Genomic DNA, 15,943 nt, shown 5'->3' with positions numbered 1-15,943 from the left:
CATGCTCCCCTCGTGCGCACCCCGGCCGAGTCTCGCGGGAAATTAGGAATTCGAATCTTCAATGTCTTCGACTAATTCGCACGTCAGGGTTTTGCTAGTCGAGTTGATGGTTGAGACTTTCAGGCTCTTGATCTTTAGGAAATCTCATGAACTCGATGTAGTCGCCCCTTAAAGCTACTTGGTCGACCACTTGGTTGATGCTCTCGGTATTCTTGTCTCATGAGAGTTTAGCATCTCGCTTTAGTCACTCTTGAGGGTTACATGTCAATCACTTGGTCGACCCTTGCAGCATTTCGATCTCAGTCTGAACTTCGAAGTCTACAATGGAAGACTAAGTCGCCCTTGGTGTTGCTGGTCGCACCACTTGGTTGAGCAAAACCTTCTTCTCCTTTGGTGATCTTGAACTTTAGGAGTTTGGCTAGCATCTGATTTAAGCTTTGCGTGTCCCCAACTTCTCCTTTAACTTCTCGTACGCCTAACTCCTCGGTTTCAACCTATTTTTCCTAAAAAGATCAATAAATCTTGCATCGCTCCGAACGATGATAACACTTGGTAAATACATAATAAAACAAGGATAAACAAAGGTAAATAAGGGTCTAAAATCATACATTCTAGGGAGTCATCATCGACAATCATAATCTCTCGGCTCAACTCATAAGAATTGGAATTAATTGCATAATTCAAGAACAACATAAACTTTTGAAAAAAAAATAATAATAATAATTAAGTAAACTATTTTTAGACTACAAAAATTTGATGTCATCCCATTTATATCTTAGAAATTCAATAAATTTGATAATAATATAGGAATATTACGAAATCAAAATTTTCATGTAATTCAATTCATTAACAATATTTTAACACCAAACTAAACAAAAAAAAAATCATATATTACAATCAAATAATTTTCATGAGTTAAGTTTTATTTGGCAATCATCCTTTATACTTCAGTAATTAATAAAACTGTTTTATAAAACTTCATTATAATTTTGCATTTAATTTCTTAAATCAATAATATAATAATTTAATTAATATTTTTCATTAATTGAATTAATAGTTTTTATAATCATTAATAATTGAATTAGGTTTTCTGTACTTCAAATTTGCTACTCAATTGATGGAATTGTTTAAATTTTGCAATTAGCAATAAAAAAGACCTTTTATAAAATGCATGTATTATTAATTTAAAATTTTTAATGTTAATAATTATCAAATAAATTTATTCTCTAGATTCAAAATTAGCATATGTATGGGACAAATTTCTATTAACAAATTTTAATTTCACACTTAAAGAGAGAAAAAGAAAAACAAAAACAAAAGAGAGTTCTAATAAGTGGTCATATTGTGAAATGGAGCATATCCTCATGAAAATGACAAAAATAGGTACTAATCTGTGGAATTGAAATTGTAGAGTCAGAGACTATAGACTATAAATTATTTGTTAAAGTTGGGTATTTCAAAGGTTAAAATGGTCAAAATTAATTAAGAACATGAATAAAGTTAGTGATCACCAATAAAATGGTCTCCCAACACTTAAGTGAGTCACAATATTAATATAAAATATTACAATCAACTAATGTAAGAATTGTCCTTCAAAATTTTTTCCTAACATATAAAAATGACCCGATTAAGATAAAATCAAAGCAATCACCCGTTGTCCACAAAACATCCAACCATGCAAAACTAGTGCTATAGTTTGGCAACATAAAAAACCCATGTTGAATATAGTGACATGGACACTCTATGCATATGAATCAAACAAAGATTTTCTCATGAAACAAGCATACCATTCCTAAAAATGAGATTTTGAGAATGTCATTTCATGATGATGTTTTTTATATCAAGAACCGATTCCTCCTAATAGAATTTGCAATTGCGATAAGTGAAATTTCAACTCTTTGCAAGCAATTAATTTTGACACACATATGCATTCAACAAAAGAGTGTAAATAACATTTTAACCAAATTATATACATTTGAATATAACATAAACTTGATTTAGTTGTCACTAGATCACTGTGTTTTTAGGTCAATTGATAAAGTTGAATCAAGTTTAGGAACAGCGATATTTAGAATATTTTCTCAAACATTGTTTAGGGAGGATGTTGAAAATTTTGTAGAAATTTAAAATTAAATTTAACACTGATTTAGACGTTATGAGGCAATCTAACATTTAATTCAAATTAGGATTTTATATTGTTTGATTTGTAACTTTGGGAAGTGAATTGAAAATGGTCCCAAAGTTTAGGTGATGCAAAGTCAAATTAATCCAAATATTTTTTTTTTTGGTGAGTTATAATCTCTAGTACAAATAAAAGTCAATAAACCTAACATTAGTAAAACGTAACATTAATAATGTTTAGAAGGCTAAGTGAATAAAGAACAATTGAAACATGAAGAACACTAATATTTTTATTTAAATAACTGAGTCGTAAACATTACATACTTTAAAGAGGACACAAGCATGGGTATTTATTAGGAATAATTGTGGGCACCCAATACATGTGTGCATCACATTTTTCAGTAATATTTTCGGATCCTACATACTTTGAAGTTCCAAGCTGCAAGGGCATGGATTCAAGCCACTGGATATGGAAACTACGTACATATGGCTCTCATATGTTAGATAAAAGAATTGGAACCAAGAATATAGGCTTTTCAAATGATACAACCCAATGAAATGTACAAAGATAAATGACTCTATAACCGTGACTCCCTCCCATAAAAGTGACTTGTTATTCTTCCAATGCCCAGCGATGCTAAAAGCCAGAGCACTGAGAGCTGCTTTCAGCGCTCAACCACAAGCTCTTTCAGCTTTCTTACCAGGAAGTAAAATGTGAAGCATAAAAAAGCAGGAACCACATCTTCCCCATCACTGATTTCCTCCATTTTCACATCCTCAATGGTTTAAAACATCCTGGGAGTTGCCTTCAGTTCGCTGGAGGATTAGAATCCAACACACTGTGTGTATTGTGCGTAAGCCTCTGACTTCAACCCGATAGGAGCCCTCGTAACATGATCTGGAAAATTGAAGGCATCTACAATTTCCCCCGCAACATTCCTCACCTGAAAACTCAGGTATTCTGTGAGCTTGTGGATTGCCTGCATACAAGAGATTGCATCACATTTCAAACAGAACTAAAAAAACTATAGCTCGTCGGTGAGGCCGTTTTACCCTCTAATTCATGTAAATCATGAATTGGTTATTTATGGTCGCACCAATTCCACAACATAGTCATGATCTAACCTACCGTGCAGAAGGCAGGAGATTTACCACACAATTCTTTTATTAATATTGTTTCTTGGAAAATTACACCATAGTTCAATTAATACCTTAGCTTTATTTGGGGCCACATAGTCAACAATGCGATAGGTTCCTATGTCATTCCAGATTCGATCCAAGGCATAGAGATCACAGGTGAGTTTCAGAACAGCACGAGTATTTGCATCAGGACATCTGAAGCAAAAATCAGACTAATTTAAGCTCGAGGAAAAACAAAAAAAGAAGTGACCTTCTGAGGTTGATTGAGAAGTACCTCTGCACTGCTTCAATGAATTTTTCGAGGATGACAGATTCAATGTGGGACTCCGCAAGTGTCAGAAGGTGGTTCAAGCATCTATTCCAAGCACCAAAGCTTCCTAGAGTCTTGGAGTGCTTGCGCAAGCGCACAGTAACTGTTTGGAGCAATCGAGAGGTTCGATACTGCATAAGACAAAAAATAAAAGTTAAGTTCTATTACACAGGAGTACAATAAATGTACAAGAGAAAACTAGGATAATACTCACCCTGAACGCATCCAACTGGAAGCCAGGATCGCGCAAATGGTCTTGACTTTCCCACCGTGCAGTAACTGGATTTGGCTGAGATAGGTAAGTATTCATGGACTCTCGCAAGTAATTCCATGTGACTGTAAGTGTCCCACCCTGGAATTTCTCTTTGTACTGCTTCAGTAGATCGGCAGCCACCTGCATGGTTAGTGAATAGTTCATATCTAGCTTCCATTCAAGAAATTAGTCAATCTTTACCCAGTAGGCAGCCATGCTGCACAAGCTCAGGTTATGTGAACTTATGAAGCATTTGAGGTGGAGGCAGAGAACCACGACTTCGGCCACCCATTACTACACCAAAATTCTGTGAATGCTTATCATTGTCCATTGATGTGATGTCTGACTGTCACAAGAGTGTACATCGACATCTCTAACCACCTACTCAGGTCAATTTCAGCCTAAAATTTTTGTATTGTATTAGATTCACAGAAACTTTGCAGCTTATGGATTGGAATAGACTAAGTCAGGTAGAAAAGGTGCAATGGGGTAGCTGGGTAGGTTGGCATCAGACTGGGAATCTATAACCAGCCTTCCAATTGTAGCAGGCTGAAACAATGTCAATGCAGGTTAGTTGCAGAGGCTTGGGGTAGGGATTCCACAGCCTGCACAAAGTCATCCATTGCAATTGGACAACATAAAAGTATTTTTGTTCTAAAATTTCTAAATCTCAACAGGAAAAGGCTGTGAATATAATGAGACGTATTCAGAACCTGTTGTAGAAGCACGGTATTGTCCCCTTCAAATGTCTGAAAGATGTCGTGATCATTCCTCAAGCTACCAAACCGATTGACAGCAGCATACCCATGGCCTCCACATGATTCTCTGCAGATACTCAATGACTTTGATGTATAAGCTGTCACATAAGCCTTAAGGCCAGCAGAAAGTGCATGGACATCCGCCGTGACTTGTTCATCATGAGATTTTTTCATCTCGGAATATTTCTCCACTAAATGTAGAGTAGCAAAATGGAATGCATAAGATGAAGCCAGCATGGGCATGAGCTTGTGTTGCTGAGATTGATAATCTAGGATGCTAACTTCAGGCTTCTTGGGAGGACCAAACTGCTGGCGTAGTAGAGAATATCGGATAGCAATTGTAACAGCAACCTTAAGAACCGAAACTGAACTATATGCAAGGCCAACCCTTCCACCTACAAGTTCCCCTAGCGTGGCAGCAAATCGTTTGTTAATGGATGGGAGGATGCTTGTGTATTTCCCATCTCGAGAGACATCCCCAAATCGGTTCAGAAGATTATCTCGGGGAATTCTTACAGAACGGAATCTCAGTGCCCCATTATCCACTCCATTCAGGCCAATCTTGTGGCCACAATCATGTATTTCAATCCCTGGAAGCATTTGATGCGTCTTTAAATCCCTTATTGGAACAATAAAGGCATGGATGCCCATGTCAGATACTCCATTCGAATCATGAGTTGGCAACATTAACCTGGCAAAAACTGTAGCAAACTTCCCGTGAACAGCAGCATTGCCAATCCACCATTTAATGGCTCCATCATTGGGCGTGTCAATAATGAATTCGTCTGTGATTGAATCAAACGTAGCTACTGTTTGGAGGCCTTGAACATTTGACCCTTTTAAATGCAGATAATAGACACAGGTTAGACTAGATGTGTACACCAGGCACAGATCTAAATGATGAAAGAGATTGATCTTACTAAAGCCAAGGGAGAAATTGTCAAAAAGAAAAGAAAAAGAATTTTAATTTAAAACATCCAGAGAGAGCTTTAAAAAGAATCCAGACCAAATTATATAGGTAAGGCAATAAAGGAAATGCTAAAAGGTTTTATCAAAATGTACAAAAGATACAGAACAGCATTTGATTAAAATTTTCTGAATCTCACCAAAGTATATTTATCTAAACAATGGGAAAATTTCTATAAAAAATTAATAATAAACAAATCTGACTTTCTATTGAATCCCCTAGGCAAGACTTAGTAGATGTCTATTTCTTCAGACAATGTCATGTGCACAAAAATACTATTAGAAATCTCTCCCAGTCTCCAAGGTCAACAATAAATAATGGTCTAAGCTCAGACTAAATTTAGAAAACACAGCAAAAGTTTGGCCATAAATATCTTTGGGAAGGTCTATCAGATGATCAGTCTTTTGGATGTGTCATGCACACATAAAGCTAATGGAAACCTTCAAGATTTTGACAAACTAAAGGGAGTAACAATCAAAACTTATACTGAAGTTAGAAAACTGAGCAAAAAGTTGGTCATTCCATGCAGCTTCCACACTGATATCAACATAACTACGTAGCAGGGTGTGCAACAATAAACATCAAGAAAAATAAGGGGCTGGCAAACGAACATACCATGATGGAGTTCTGTCATAGCAAAACAACCTGGGTACTCTAGATTGTCGATACCATTGTAGTACTTATCCCTATGTTTTTTAGTTCCTAAGTTGAGCACAGAGCCTCCCCAAAGACTGCACCAAATAATAGAAGTCACTTTAGGAAGAAATCTTTAGTAAGGATAAGTTAAAAGTTGTCATTCAACAAGTGTGGAACAGAAAATATTAGCAGTGCACAAAACAATCAGAAAACAAGAGTTTCATGACAGTTCTATTGTCCTTTTGGGTCAACCTACTCCTCAGCCTCCAAGGAAATTAACCATTCAATATAGATATGTTTATGCCATTTGAATACAAGCAACCGGCCTTGGCTAAAAAGAACTTAGTTCCAAAACAAGAGGGAATTTCTAGAGCCAAGTTTTCATGGAAACCAGTGCCATAAAGTGATCACACCTCTCAGAAAGAAAAGCCATGGACAATGCATTCTTCAATGAACAAACAGGATTTTGTTCAGGTTCGCTGAAAGTGAAGTTCATGCTTCAAAAGGCATATGAAGCATTTAACAAACAATGTGAAACAGGGCTTGAGACAAACGATTCACTGGGCATTTCCCAACTGAGATCTTAAGGATGGCACATAAATCACCAGTATTGTGAGAGATTGCTTCATGCAGGAATCATGAACCTCATAAAATTATGCAAAATTACAAGGTATTTTACATGCGCACACACACAGAGAAGTATCACCAAAAATACTAAGCAATCATTTAAAACTGTTTTGTCTGATGCACAAGGGCAATATCTTCATACTTCTTATATGAATGGATGAAGCCGTCCATTTTACATGTCTGATGACAGTAATATTAGGGAAAACTGATATTGTGCATAAGTTCGAAATTTTCAAAATGTAAACCAAGTCTAAGTCAACATCTTATTTGAAAAACCAGAAGACATTGATGGATATAGGATTAATATCAGAGAGGAGGAGGAGAAAATTTTAATTGCATGAACTTGGGCTTTTGGTGTACAGTAACTTGCTTGCAACCCTCAGGCATTGCAATTTAAACTATCATAATATTTAGTATAATAATCTTGGTAATAATGAAGGAAAAAGGAGATACCCCTCAACAATCTAACATCCCCAATAGAGATATATTAAAATATTTATCCTGGTCCACTAGAAATAATAAATGAGGACTCCAAATTTGTAATAGTATATTGGATTGATCATAAGAGTCAGTACACTAAATTTACTGGAGTAACGTCAAATTTACCAAGCGAAGGATCAAGTTGGCTTTATTCAAATTATCAAGTAGGGGAAAATTTATGGGAAAGAAAAATGATCACAACAATGTACATGGAATATCTAATAAAAATTATTCAATGCAACTCCAAGGAAATAAGATAGGCTGGTCTTGTGAAATAAACGATTATCAAACCGAAAGAGTGATGCAATTAAGGGCTTGCATAAATCACGTAAATTGCATGCAAATGTTTCATGGAAATAGATAGGAACTTAACTTACATTTCGAGTTATATGCATTTAAGTATATTCCTGTGAGCTATGATGTTGAGGCCAGAGAATATATCAATGAAATATATGGAAGTACATAAGGCTGATTTGTGCCATAGATTTAAATTAACTCTCACTATGATCAAATATGTGGAAACAGCTTCCAGACAACCAAACTAAATATTGAATGTAAGATTAATAGCCAAACGCACCTTGAAAGGGACCATTTTGGCACATCAAACTACCTTACCCACTAGAAAGAAGAGTTAAGGGGATTAATCGATTTTATGCTCCAAGCCTAGCCAACAAGTCTGGGCTGATCAACTAGAAAAAAAAAATGCTTAAGCCAAGTTGTTTGGTATTAGGCTTGCCCATATGTGGCACAAATATTTCCTCCAAAACCAAAACAGGAGCAGGGTCTCTCAACTTCCCCAACTTAAATATGTAACATCCTCATATCACATCACAAGCCAAAGATATCACCAGGTGATGTAGGATTCAAGAGGTAGGTCATATAGATTCTAGAGAAACAATACCATTGTAATGCTCTAGGCCAAGTCCACTAGAGTAGACTGTTTTCTACTAAGCTCTGCACAACACTTTGCTCCCATAGTTTCGACTAGTGTAGACTTTGATACCATTGTAATGCTCTAGGCCAAGTCCACTAGCCTAAGAACTTTTTAGCCAATCAGCTAGTCCTAAATGCTTATGCCAAGATGCTTGGAAGTAGGCTTGCCTGTATATCCCTCTGCAGCTTGTGGATCAGGACTGAGTTATCAAATGTTCTCTCCCTTGCCTAGAGGCAGGAGATTATAGTGGAAATGTCTATTCAACAAAGATAGCAGTAAAGTTAATTATGCTTATATGATTACAATGTTGTAAAAAGAAAATGCATGTAGCAAAGACGAGTAAAAATGAGATGCATTAAGCATAATGGAAAAGGAAGTGAAGATAAGCCCTCCAAAAAATCCATAAATAGGCAGATATGCACTTTAAATTACTAGTTTGGAAAACCACTAAAAGCAAGAAGGGATCTAAGAACATTTGACGTGAAATGATGAATTCTTAGCAAATGGGTGATGAAACATCACCACATGATTTACCCAATGTTTGGACATGCCTTTATCTCCTGCAATTATACGTTATTGAAATTAGCCAATAGTCAAGGCTTCTGTAAGCAAGGAGAACAAACATGTTATGAGCCTAATCCAAACATTTTTGTGGTTGAGCTGAACACTAGTTCACCATTACCACAGCCACATTTCTGATTTCCATCCCATTTATTACATTGTTTTGTTTATCCTTAGCATATAGAATCTTCAAACTACACTGTAGCACTCCTACCAGGTTAAGTCATATCCACTATTCTGCAATGAGTCAAGAACAATCGGTATCATCTTATAAGCCTGATCCCAAGTCCTAACATTATGTTGTTGACTTCACAGTGACACCATCAGTCCACATGTTCCATCGTTTTGGTTGTCCCTTACCACATAGAGTCTTCAATCTAGAGTAGCTCCCTTACCAGAAGTTTCAGCCATAGCCTTCTCAACACATAATCAAACTATCTTAGTTATTTCTCTTTTATCCTGTCAATTGTTTTATGGCTTCATCTATTGGTTTACCTCATCTACTCCCATATATGTGCGTCTCATCTTTTTGGCAACATAAGTCTGAGCTACCTACTTCTCAAATGGCCTCACTGTTAGTTCAAAAAAAATTCATCAGAAAGTTACGGGCATGTCATATACACAATGAAATTGAAATCCGTAAATTATATGTTAAAAAAGGCTTACTCCACACAAAATTTTTTACCTCAATCTCTTTGTCCTAGTGTACAATTATCCCTAAGCCATGAAATTTACCAGTTAAGGAAATTTTGCATGAAAGAGAAAAACTAATATTCACCACATGAGTTTTTTTCATACATCTAAGAAATTAAATAATATCTTTCCTATGCAAAAAATAAGTTCAACAAAAGAGCAAATCACAAGGTATGACATTTCTCAAACCATACGGTTACATTTGGTTGATGGAATGTCAATGTCCATAAGATACAATTTTGATAGCTCACAAAAGAATGTGTGTTGCCATAAAAAATCAAATGATAATGCAAAATTTTTTATGAATTTATAATATATAATAGACAAGGAATGTCTCCCAAATTTCACCACCTATCCTATTCCCTGTCGAGTGGAATAACACAAGTTTTCACACAAGAGACATTTTTTAAATTATTATATCTCTATACAAGTTTTATTACACTCCCATCTTATTTCATTTTGTTCCAAGGAATAAGCATTCCACTAACCAAATGTAACCTTACATTAAAGTTCGTATTCAAGATAGTAACGACGTGAGTGAGGTTCTCATTCTGGACCACAACTACGGCCAGTAAAACCCCCTTAATCTTTGAAAATCCTACCTGATACAATGCAATTTAAGTTTTCCGCATACCAGGAACCAAAACAAATAAAATGATGAGGATTGGATATGGAATAGTCAGCTTGCCAAATGGGAATATGACATTTTCAATCTGATGTTCTCATTGCGCATCAGATGAAAGGCACACATATCCTCATCCATGTGTTTTATTTGACACCGTACATCAGTTTATGAAGACAAGGTTGGATCTTAGATTAATTCACTCAGGGAGGTTTCCGTTCCCATTAAAATTTCAAATGACTCTACACAGTTGAACCAACATCCCAATAAAATGTTTACCCTTAAAATACATCAGAAGTCACCACTAAAAATAAAAAGTGGAATAGTTGAGTTGAAATCCTACAACCCCCTTGCCCATATAATCCTAAATATGTTATGCAATCGATTCTGGAACCCTACAATTGTTTGAAATTAACTCATAGCCCAATTTCTCCTTGAAATGCCAACAATCCCAACCGCAGAGAGAAGCAGAGTACATGCAAAACACAATAACTAATATCAAATATTGAAATTCAGCCGAAATCTCACGCTGCCAATAAAAGTCAAACAACTCGAGGAACAAAAATACACCCATATCGAAACTCGTCGAGATTATCAACCCCTCCCACCCAATTTCACAAATTACAATCACACAACACAAAACACAATCCCGCGCCAAACAAAAAGGGTTCAGAATAAAATTAAAGAAACGAAAACACGTTCAAAAACCCAGAAGAGTTCAAATTAAAGAAACTAAAAGGAAAAGTCACCTGTACTGCACCCCCAGCTTAATCCCAAGCGACATGTCGATACTACCAGCAGCCTCAGCGATGGCAAAATACTTCATTGGGTCATCAACGACGTACCTAAAGGGTCTGATCCCAGCCTCCGTGACCAACCCCTGAAGTTGCCTCATGCACAGCTCCCGGTGCTCGGCCGTCGAAATCTCCACCGGCGTCTGGAGATCAGGCCTGGAGTTGAAGTACTCGAAGACCCTCTCCTGCACGTCTCTGTGCTTCCCCCTCAAGTAATCTGACAGCAGCCCCGTGCTCACGGCGAGCTTCGGCCGGGCGGCGCACGGGAGCGGTTGCAGCCCCGCTGCGACGGGAGGCATTGGGGCCAGGTGCAGGGAGAGCCGTTGGATCCGCCGGGCGGCAAGGGAATCGTCGTCCTCGGCTGTCTCATGGAGAACGGGAAAGTCCATAGAATGGGGAATTGAATGCGAAGAAGAGTAGTCTTGTGGTGTAATCTAATTACAGGAATTTGCTGATCTGATAAGCGTAGTGATAGAGAGGTGCGGGCAATTATATACGGCACGCTGGGTGACGTGGAACCTTATGGGGTGTGCACGTGGCGGAGGCTCATTGGCGGGGGAGATAGGAGCTGGCTTTTGGCGCGCAATCCAATGTCAAGGGGAGATGTTTTTGGCAACGACTTTTCATCGGAGGCTGACAAGTGTGACGAAAAATTGGTTTTCTCTTTTCTATTTTAAGGAGTTAGGGAGATAAGGTTTGTGGATGCTTATCGACTTACGTTTTTTGATCGGCAGACTTCAGATGGGCTTAAACATGTTCCGCGAGCGGGAGTACACCACTTTATTTAGAAATTCAATTATATTAAATTTTTTTTGGTATGTGTCCATGAATTGAATATTCATTAGTAGAATATTAATTATGAAAAGAAATTCTCCAATTCGGTCTTAATGTTTCATTTTTATTAGTATAGCTAATGCAAACGTGATTGATCGTGCTGACAAAGTCAATGGCATTGTTATTTTTTTGACTGAATCTTTTATACATCAAAATTAAATATTATAACAAAGATTTGTTCTTCCTCAAGTGTATTTAATAAGATGGTTTCGTAAGGCTCATCGAGATTATATGTAAGAGGGGTCGTTTGGGAGCAAAAATTAGAATAAGATCAAGATTGAGAGGATTTGTGTCCCTATTTGTTAGTGAGGTCTGGGACTAAAGAGATGGAATAGATTTTCAATTGGAAACTAAGGGATGAACTCCTTACAAAATTTAGTTAAATGATAACATTCTGATTGATTTGGACTACAGAGAACCCAAATTTACCTTGTGTAATAAGTGGATAAACGAATACGTTGTCAAAGAAAGTTTTGATATTTATTTTGCAAATTATTAATAGATAAATACATACTATGATAACGGAGTAAAGGTCATACCAATATCTCCTTTAATCATTGTGTTTTTATTCTAGTAGAGTAGGGGGAGAATATTTGGCCGAATAAAGGATGACCTTAAATTTGAGCAATTGGCTGCTTGAGGAAAGCCAAATCAAGAATAAGAAATGGTGGTTGACAATTAGCAACAAATTTAAATCTAACCCTTATAGGTTATTTGATCTTTAAAACCTAGAATGTGCTAAAAATGTGGCAAATGAACTAAAAATATGAAGTGAAAAATAGATTGTCAACACAACAAAGAATGAGTCATTGTATAATGAAACTTTAGTCACAACAAGAAAGCAATCCACCCACTTCTTAGGAGCTGGAGCACAACATTCTAGGAAATCTTCACAATGGAAGAGGTGAAATGAGCCCATAGAGCTTTAAAAAAAAAAAAAAAACATATTTTTGGGGGAGGGAGGGGAGAATAAGAAATATTTTCATGCTCCAAGCTAGAAGGAGGAGGAGTTTCATTACTAAACTAGGAGCTGAAGATAGTAGGTTGCTTTCCTTTCATAGGAAAATCATAGGTTTTATTTTTGAGTCTTTTAAAGATCATATTTCAAATCAGGAACCCTTCTAGTCATACTAAATTAACTAATCTAATGGATTTCAAGCTTAGTGATGATCAAAAGTCTTCCTTAAGCAGGAGTTCACAAAACTATAGATCAAAGCAACGTCTATTCAACTTGGAGGACTCAAACTATATTGAACTACGGTGATTTCCAGGTATATTCTTTCATAAACTTGGGCATATTGTTGATAATGAGGTGATTGAAGCAGACTTGCACTTTCTTAATTAGGGATTTCTATTAACAAACATCAATAAGACTATGATGTACATTCCTAAAAAACCTAATCCAAAAAACTTATATAATCCTAGATTAATTAGTCTCTATAGTGTCTAGTATAAAATTACGTCCTAGACTTTGGCTTATAGTAATTATCGTATTATTGATAAAATTATCTTTGAGAAAATCAAAAAGCCTTTGTGAGAGGGTATTTAATTTCAAATAATAACCTTATTGTTCATGAGCTACTACATTTCCTCGTAAAAATTAAAGGTAAGATCAAATAAGTAGCTATCAAGCTTGATTGATATGAAGGCTTTTGATAGATTAGAATAGGAAGGAATTTTTTAGATTCTTGAGAAACTTGATCTCCTTATAATTGGATCTCTTTTATTCATTAATGTATTTCTATTGCAAGATTTTTTATTCTAGGCAACAATAAGAAGATAAATGAATTATGCTAGAAAGGGGTATAAGGGAAGGGGAACCCCTTATCTCCTCTTTCCTTTTTCATAATCTATATAGAAGCTTTGTCAGCATCAATCTTTTATAAAAAACAGGAAATGATAGATCCTTGGAAGGTATCAAAACTAACAGAGAAAGTCGTAAAATCAATATTGTTGTAATATGTGGCTCATATATTGAGTGGAACACATGTACAAAGAAAACATGGTGGAAAAAACAAGAAAGTTGGTTTGTTGAAGAAACAATCGATGATTTTAGAGAGTTGCATTGACAGTTTGCTCTTAGGAATAAACCGTTGACGGTTTGTCTAAAACCATTGATGGTTTTGTTCTATGATTTCAGGTTTAGAAGAAATAGGCGATGACTTTGCAGAGTTACATCTATGGTTTGTGTTGGTCTAATAAGATTTAATCTTATTTTGATGATAACAAATCAAGATTACTTAACATGTCTATGTAAGTTTGAGTTTTAGGACTTAAGTGATCTTAAGGTTTCAAGTGGATAAACTTGAAGAGTTTGAATGGATAATCACACTTAAGGCTATAAGACATGATAAACATGAAAGTTCAAGTCATATGAGACATGAAGCTTGTTGAAGTAGTGCACAAAGAGCAACAGACATATTGGAAGCTTAATAACATGAAGACTTAAGCACTTAGATAGAATAGTGAAATGGAAGTTTCATGTAAGTACTTCAAAACTCAATATTGATTGATTGAAACTCCTAGGATATGTCATTGGACTTAAATAACTGATTTTATTCATGGAAAAGGGTTTCACAAAGTCCAAATTAAGTTTTCCAATATATGAATTAAGTTTGGAACTAAAAATATTGAAAAACAAGTTTTACTGAAAGGGTGGGCAACTGATGTTAAGTCTTCAGGCGATTGTGGTGCTTCTGTATTTGAAAATATACAAATAGAATAGGCACAAACGATTGACCTATCGCGTACAGTCGATTGACCCCATTCTGAATTTCAGAATGCGCTAATTTTAAAAGAGCATAGACGACTAACCCCTCAAGCACAGGGGACTGATACTTGAAACCTAAGGTGTAGTTCCAAGAGGGGGAGGGTGAATTGGGTTATTTAAAAAAAAAAATTTAGAGTCTTTTAAAGAGTTATTGATTTTTTACAGTTTTTTAAAGACTTTTTTAAAATTTTTGTTGATTAGGTAGTCTACACAAACACTTACTTCAACTATTCAATCCACAACCACAACAACCAATTTAATAACCATTCAAGCAAAACAAACACCATACAAGTAATTAATATTAGTTTTGCAATATTCAACAACCTTGTTTATGAATGTGCAAGTCCTGTAGTTGGCTTTTGAACTAGAAATTAAAATAACATCTAAACACTTTTTCAAGATTAGAATTTAAATAAACCTTCAGCTAATAGGTTTTGGGTTGTTAACCAATCAATGTACTCCCTTATGGTTTCCACAAAAAATTGATTAATCAATGTACTCCCTTTCGGTTTCTGCAAGTCCAAGAACAAATTAGGCTTTGGTTTATTTAATTTCTAATCTGCTTTGTTTTTATAATTAAAAGAATTACAACATTCACGTAGTTTATATTTTTTCTGAAATTTAAAAAGAGTAAGGGAAAGAGAGTGACACCGCTGTTTTCACGAGGTTCGGCTTACCCCAGCCTACGTCCTCGCCTTAGGTCAACCGCCTAAGGATTTCACTATACCTTGTTCCTTTCGGGTGGAACAAAAACCTTTACAATAACCAACCTCTTTTTTAGGAAGAGAAACCTCTCCAAGCAACAATCTATGCTTGGTCCAACAATCCAACAATACCTTGAACCATCAAAGATCAAGTAGAAAGGAATGGATATCTGCATACAAAAACACTCTCAAATACAGAGTAAGTTGTACAAGTTAACTCTTAAATCGTACTTCAAAACCAAAACTAAATAGAAAATGTGAAACTCAAGGTTTAGACGTCATCAAAGTTTCTTTCTTATTGATATAAGAATTTTAGATGCAACTCAAAATCAGAACCCCTTTTTAATCCAACAATTTCGTAGAGTTTTCTCTCAACAAAGGTGTGATCAAGAATGAACTTTAGGAGAGTTTCAACATAGAAATCATGTATTGCTTGAATGTGTTCTTCATTTAGTAAGGAAGATATTTATAGACCTTTTTAAAGAAAAGTTTCATTATTTAACATAAAGCATTTAGGTAACTTTTCAAAAAATATTAAATTATAGAATTAATTTTTTAAAATCTTCTATTTATCTGCCAGCGCTGATGTACGAGTTATCTGCTTCAGAGCCAGTGCTGATGTAGGAACAAGTACAGACACTGCAGAAACAGATCTCTCAAGAACAGGTGAGCCTTTCCTTTTTTCAACAGTGTTCTTGATGTGAATTTGGATTCTATTTTGTTGGCTTTATAAGGTCTA

The 15,943-nt window shown here is 35.7% G+C and overlaps 1 protein-coding gene across 1 annotated transcript; it reads right to left on the bottom strand.

Annotated features, from left to right (window-relative positions):
- Positions 1 to 2,393: 2,393 nt before the first annotated feature.
- On the bottom strand, positions 2,394 to 11,363 carry LOC131159470 (acyl-coenzyme A oxidase 2, peroxisomal). The gene is made up of 7 exons (XM_058114405.1): positions 10,852 to 11,363; positions 6,165 to 6,280; positions 4,538 to 5,418; positions 3,786 to 3,965; positions 3,536 to 3,702; positions 3,333 to 3,456; positions 2,394 to 3,101 (listed from the first exon to the last, which is right to left on the bottom strand). Exons 1-7 carry the CDS (start codon positions 11,283 to 11,285, stop codon positions 2,946 to 2,948), a joined length of 2,058 nt encoding a protein of 685 aa, XP_057970388.1. The 5' UTR covers positions 11,286 to 11,363; the 3' UTR covers positions 2,394 to 2,945.
- Between the last annotated feature and the right edge of the window lie 4,580 nt (positions 11,364 to 15,943).

The sequence above is a fragment of the Malania oleifera genome, chromosome 7 (assembly GCF_029873635.1).
Source record: "Malania oleifera isolate guangnan ecotype guangnan chromosome 7, ASM2987363v1, whole genome shotgun sequence".
Lineage (NCBI taxonomy): Eukaryota > Viridiplantae > Streptophyta > Magnoliopsida > Santalales > Ximeniaceae > Malania > Malania oleifera.
Note: the sequence above shows the minus strand (reverse complement) of the source record. Positions and strands in the feature narration are given on the sequence as shown.

Bases quoted from the DNA above. Each gene is read 5' to 3' on its own strand.
- LOC131159470 (XM_058114405.1), bottom strand. From the start codon at position 11,285: ATGGACTTTCCCGTTCTCCATGAGACAGCCGAGGACGACGATTCCCTT. The intron at 5,419-6,164 runs GTATGTTCGTTT...TGCATTTAAAAG, and splicing joins TATGACAGAACTCCATCATG to GGTCAAATGTTCAAGGCCTC. The intron at 3,703-3,785 runs GTGAGTATTATC...TGTCTTATGCAG, and splicing joins TCCAGTTGGATGCGTTCAGG to TATCGAACCTCTCGATTGCT.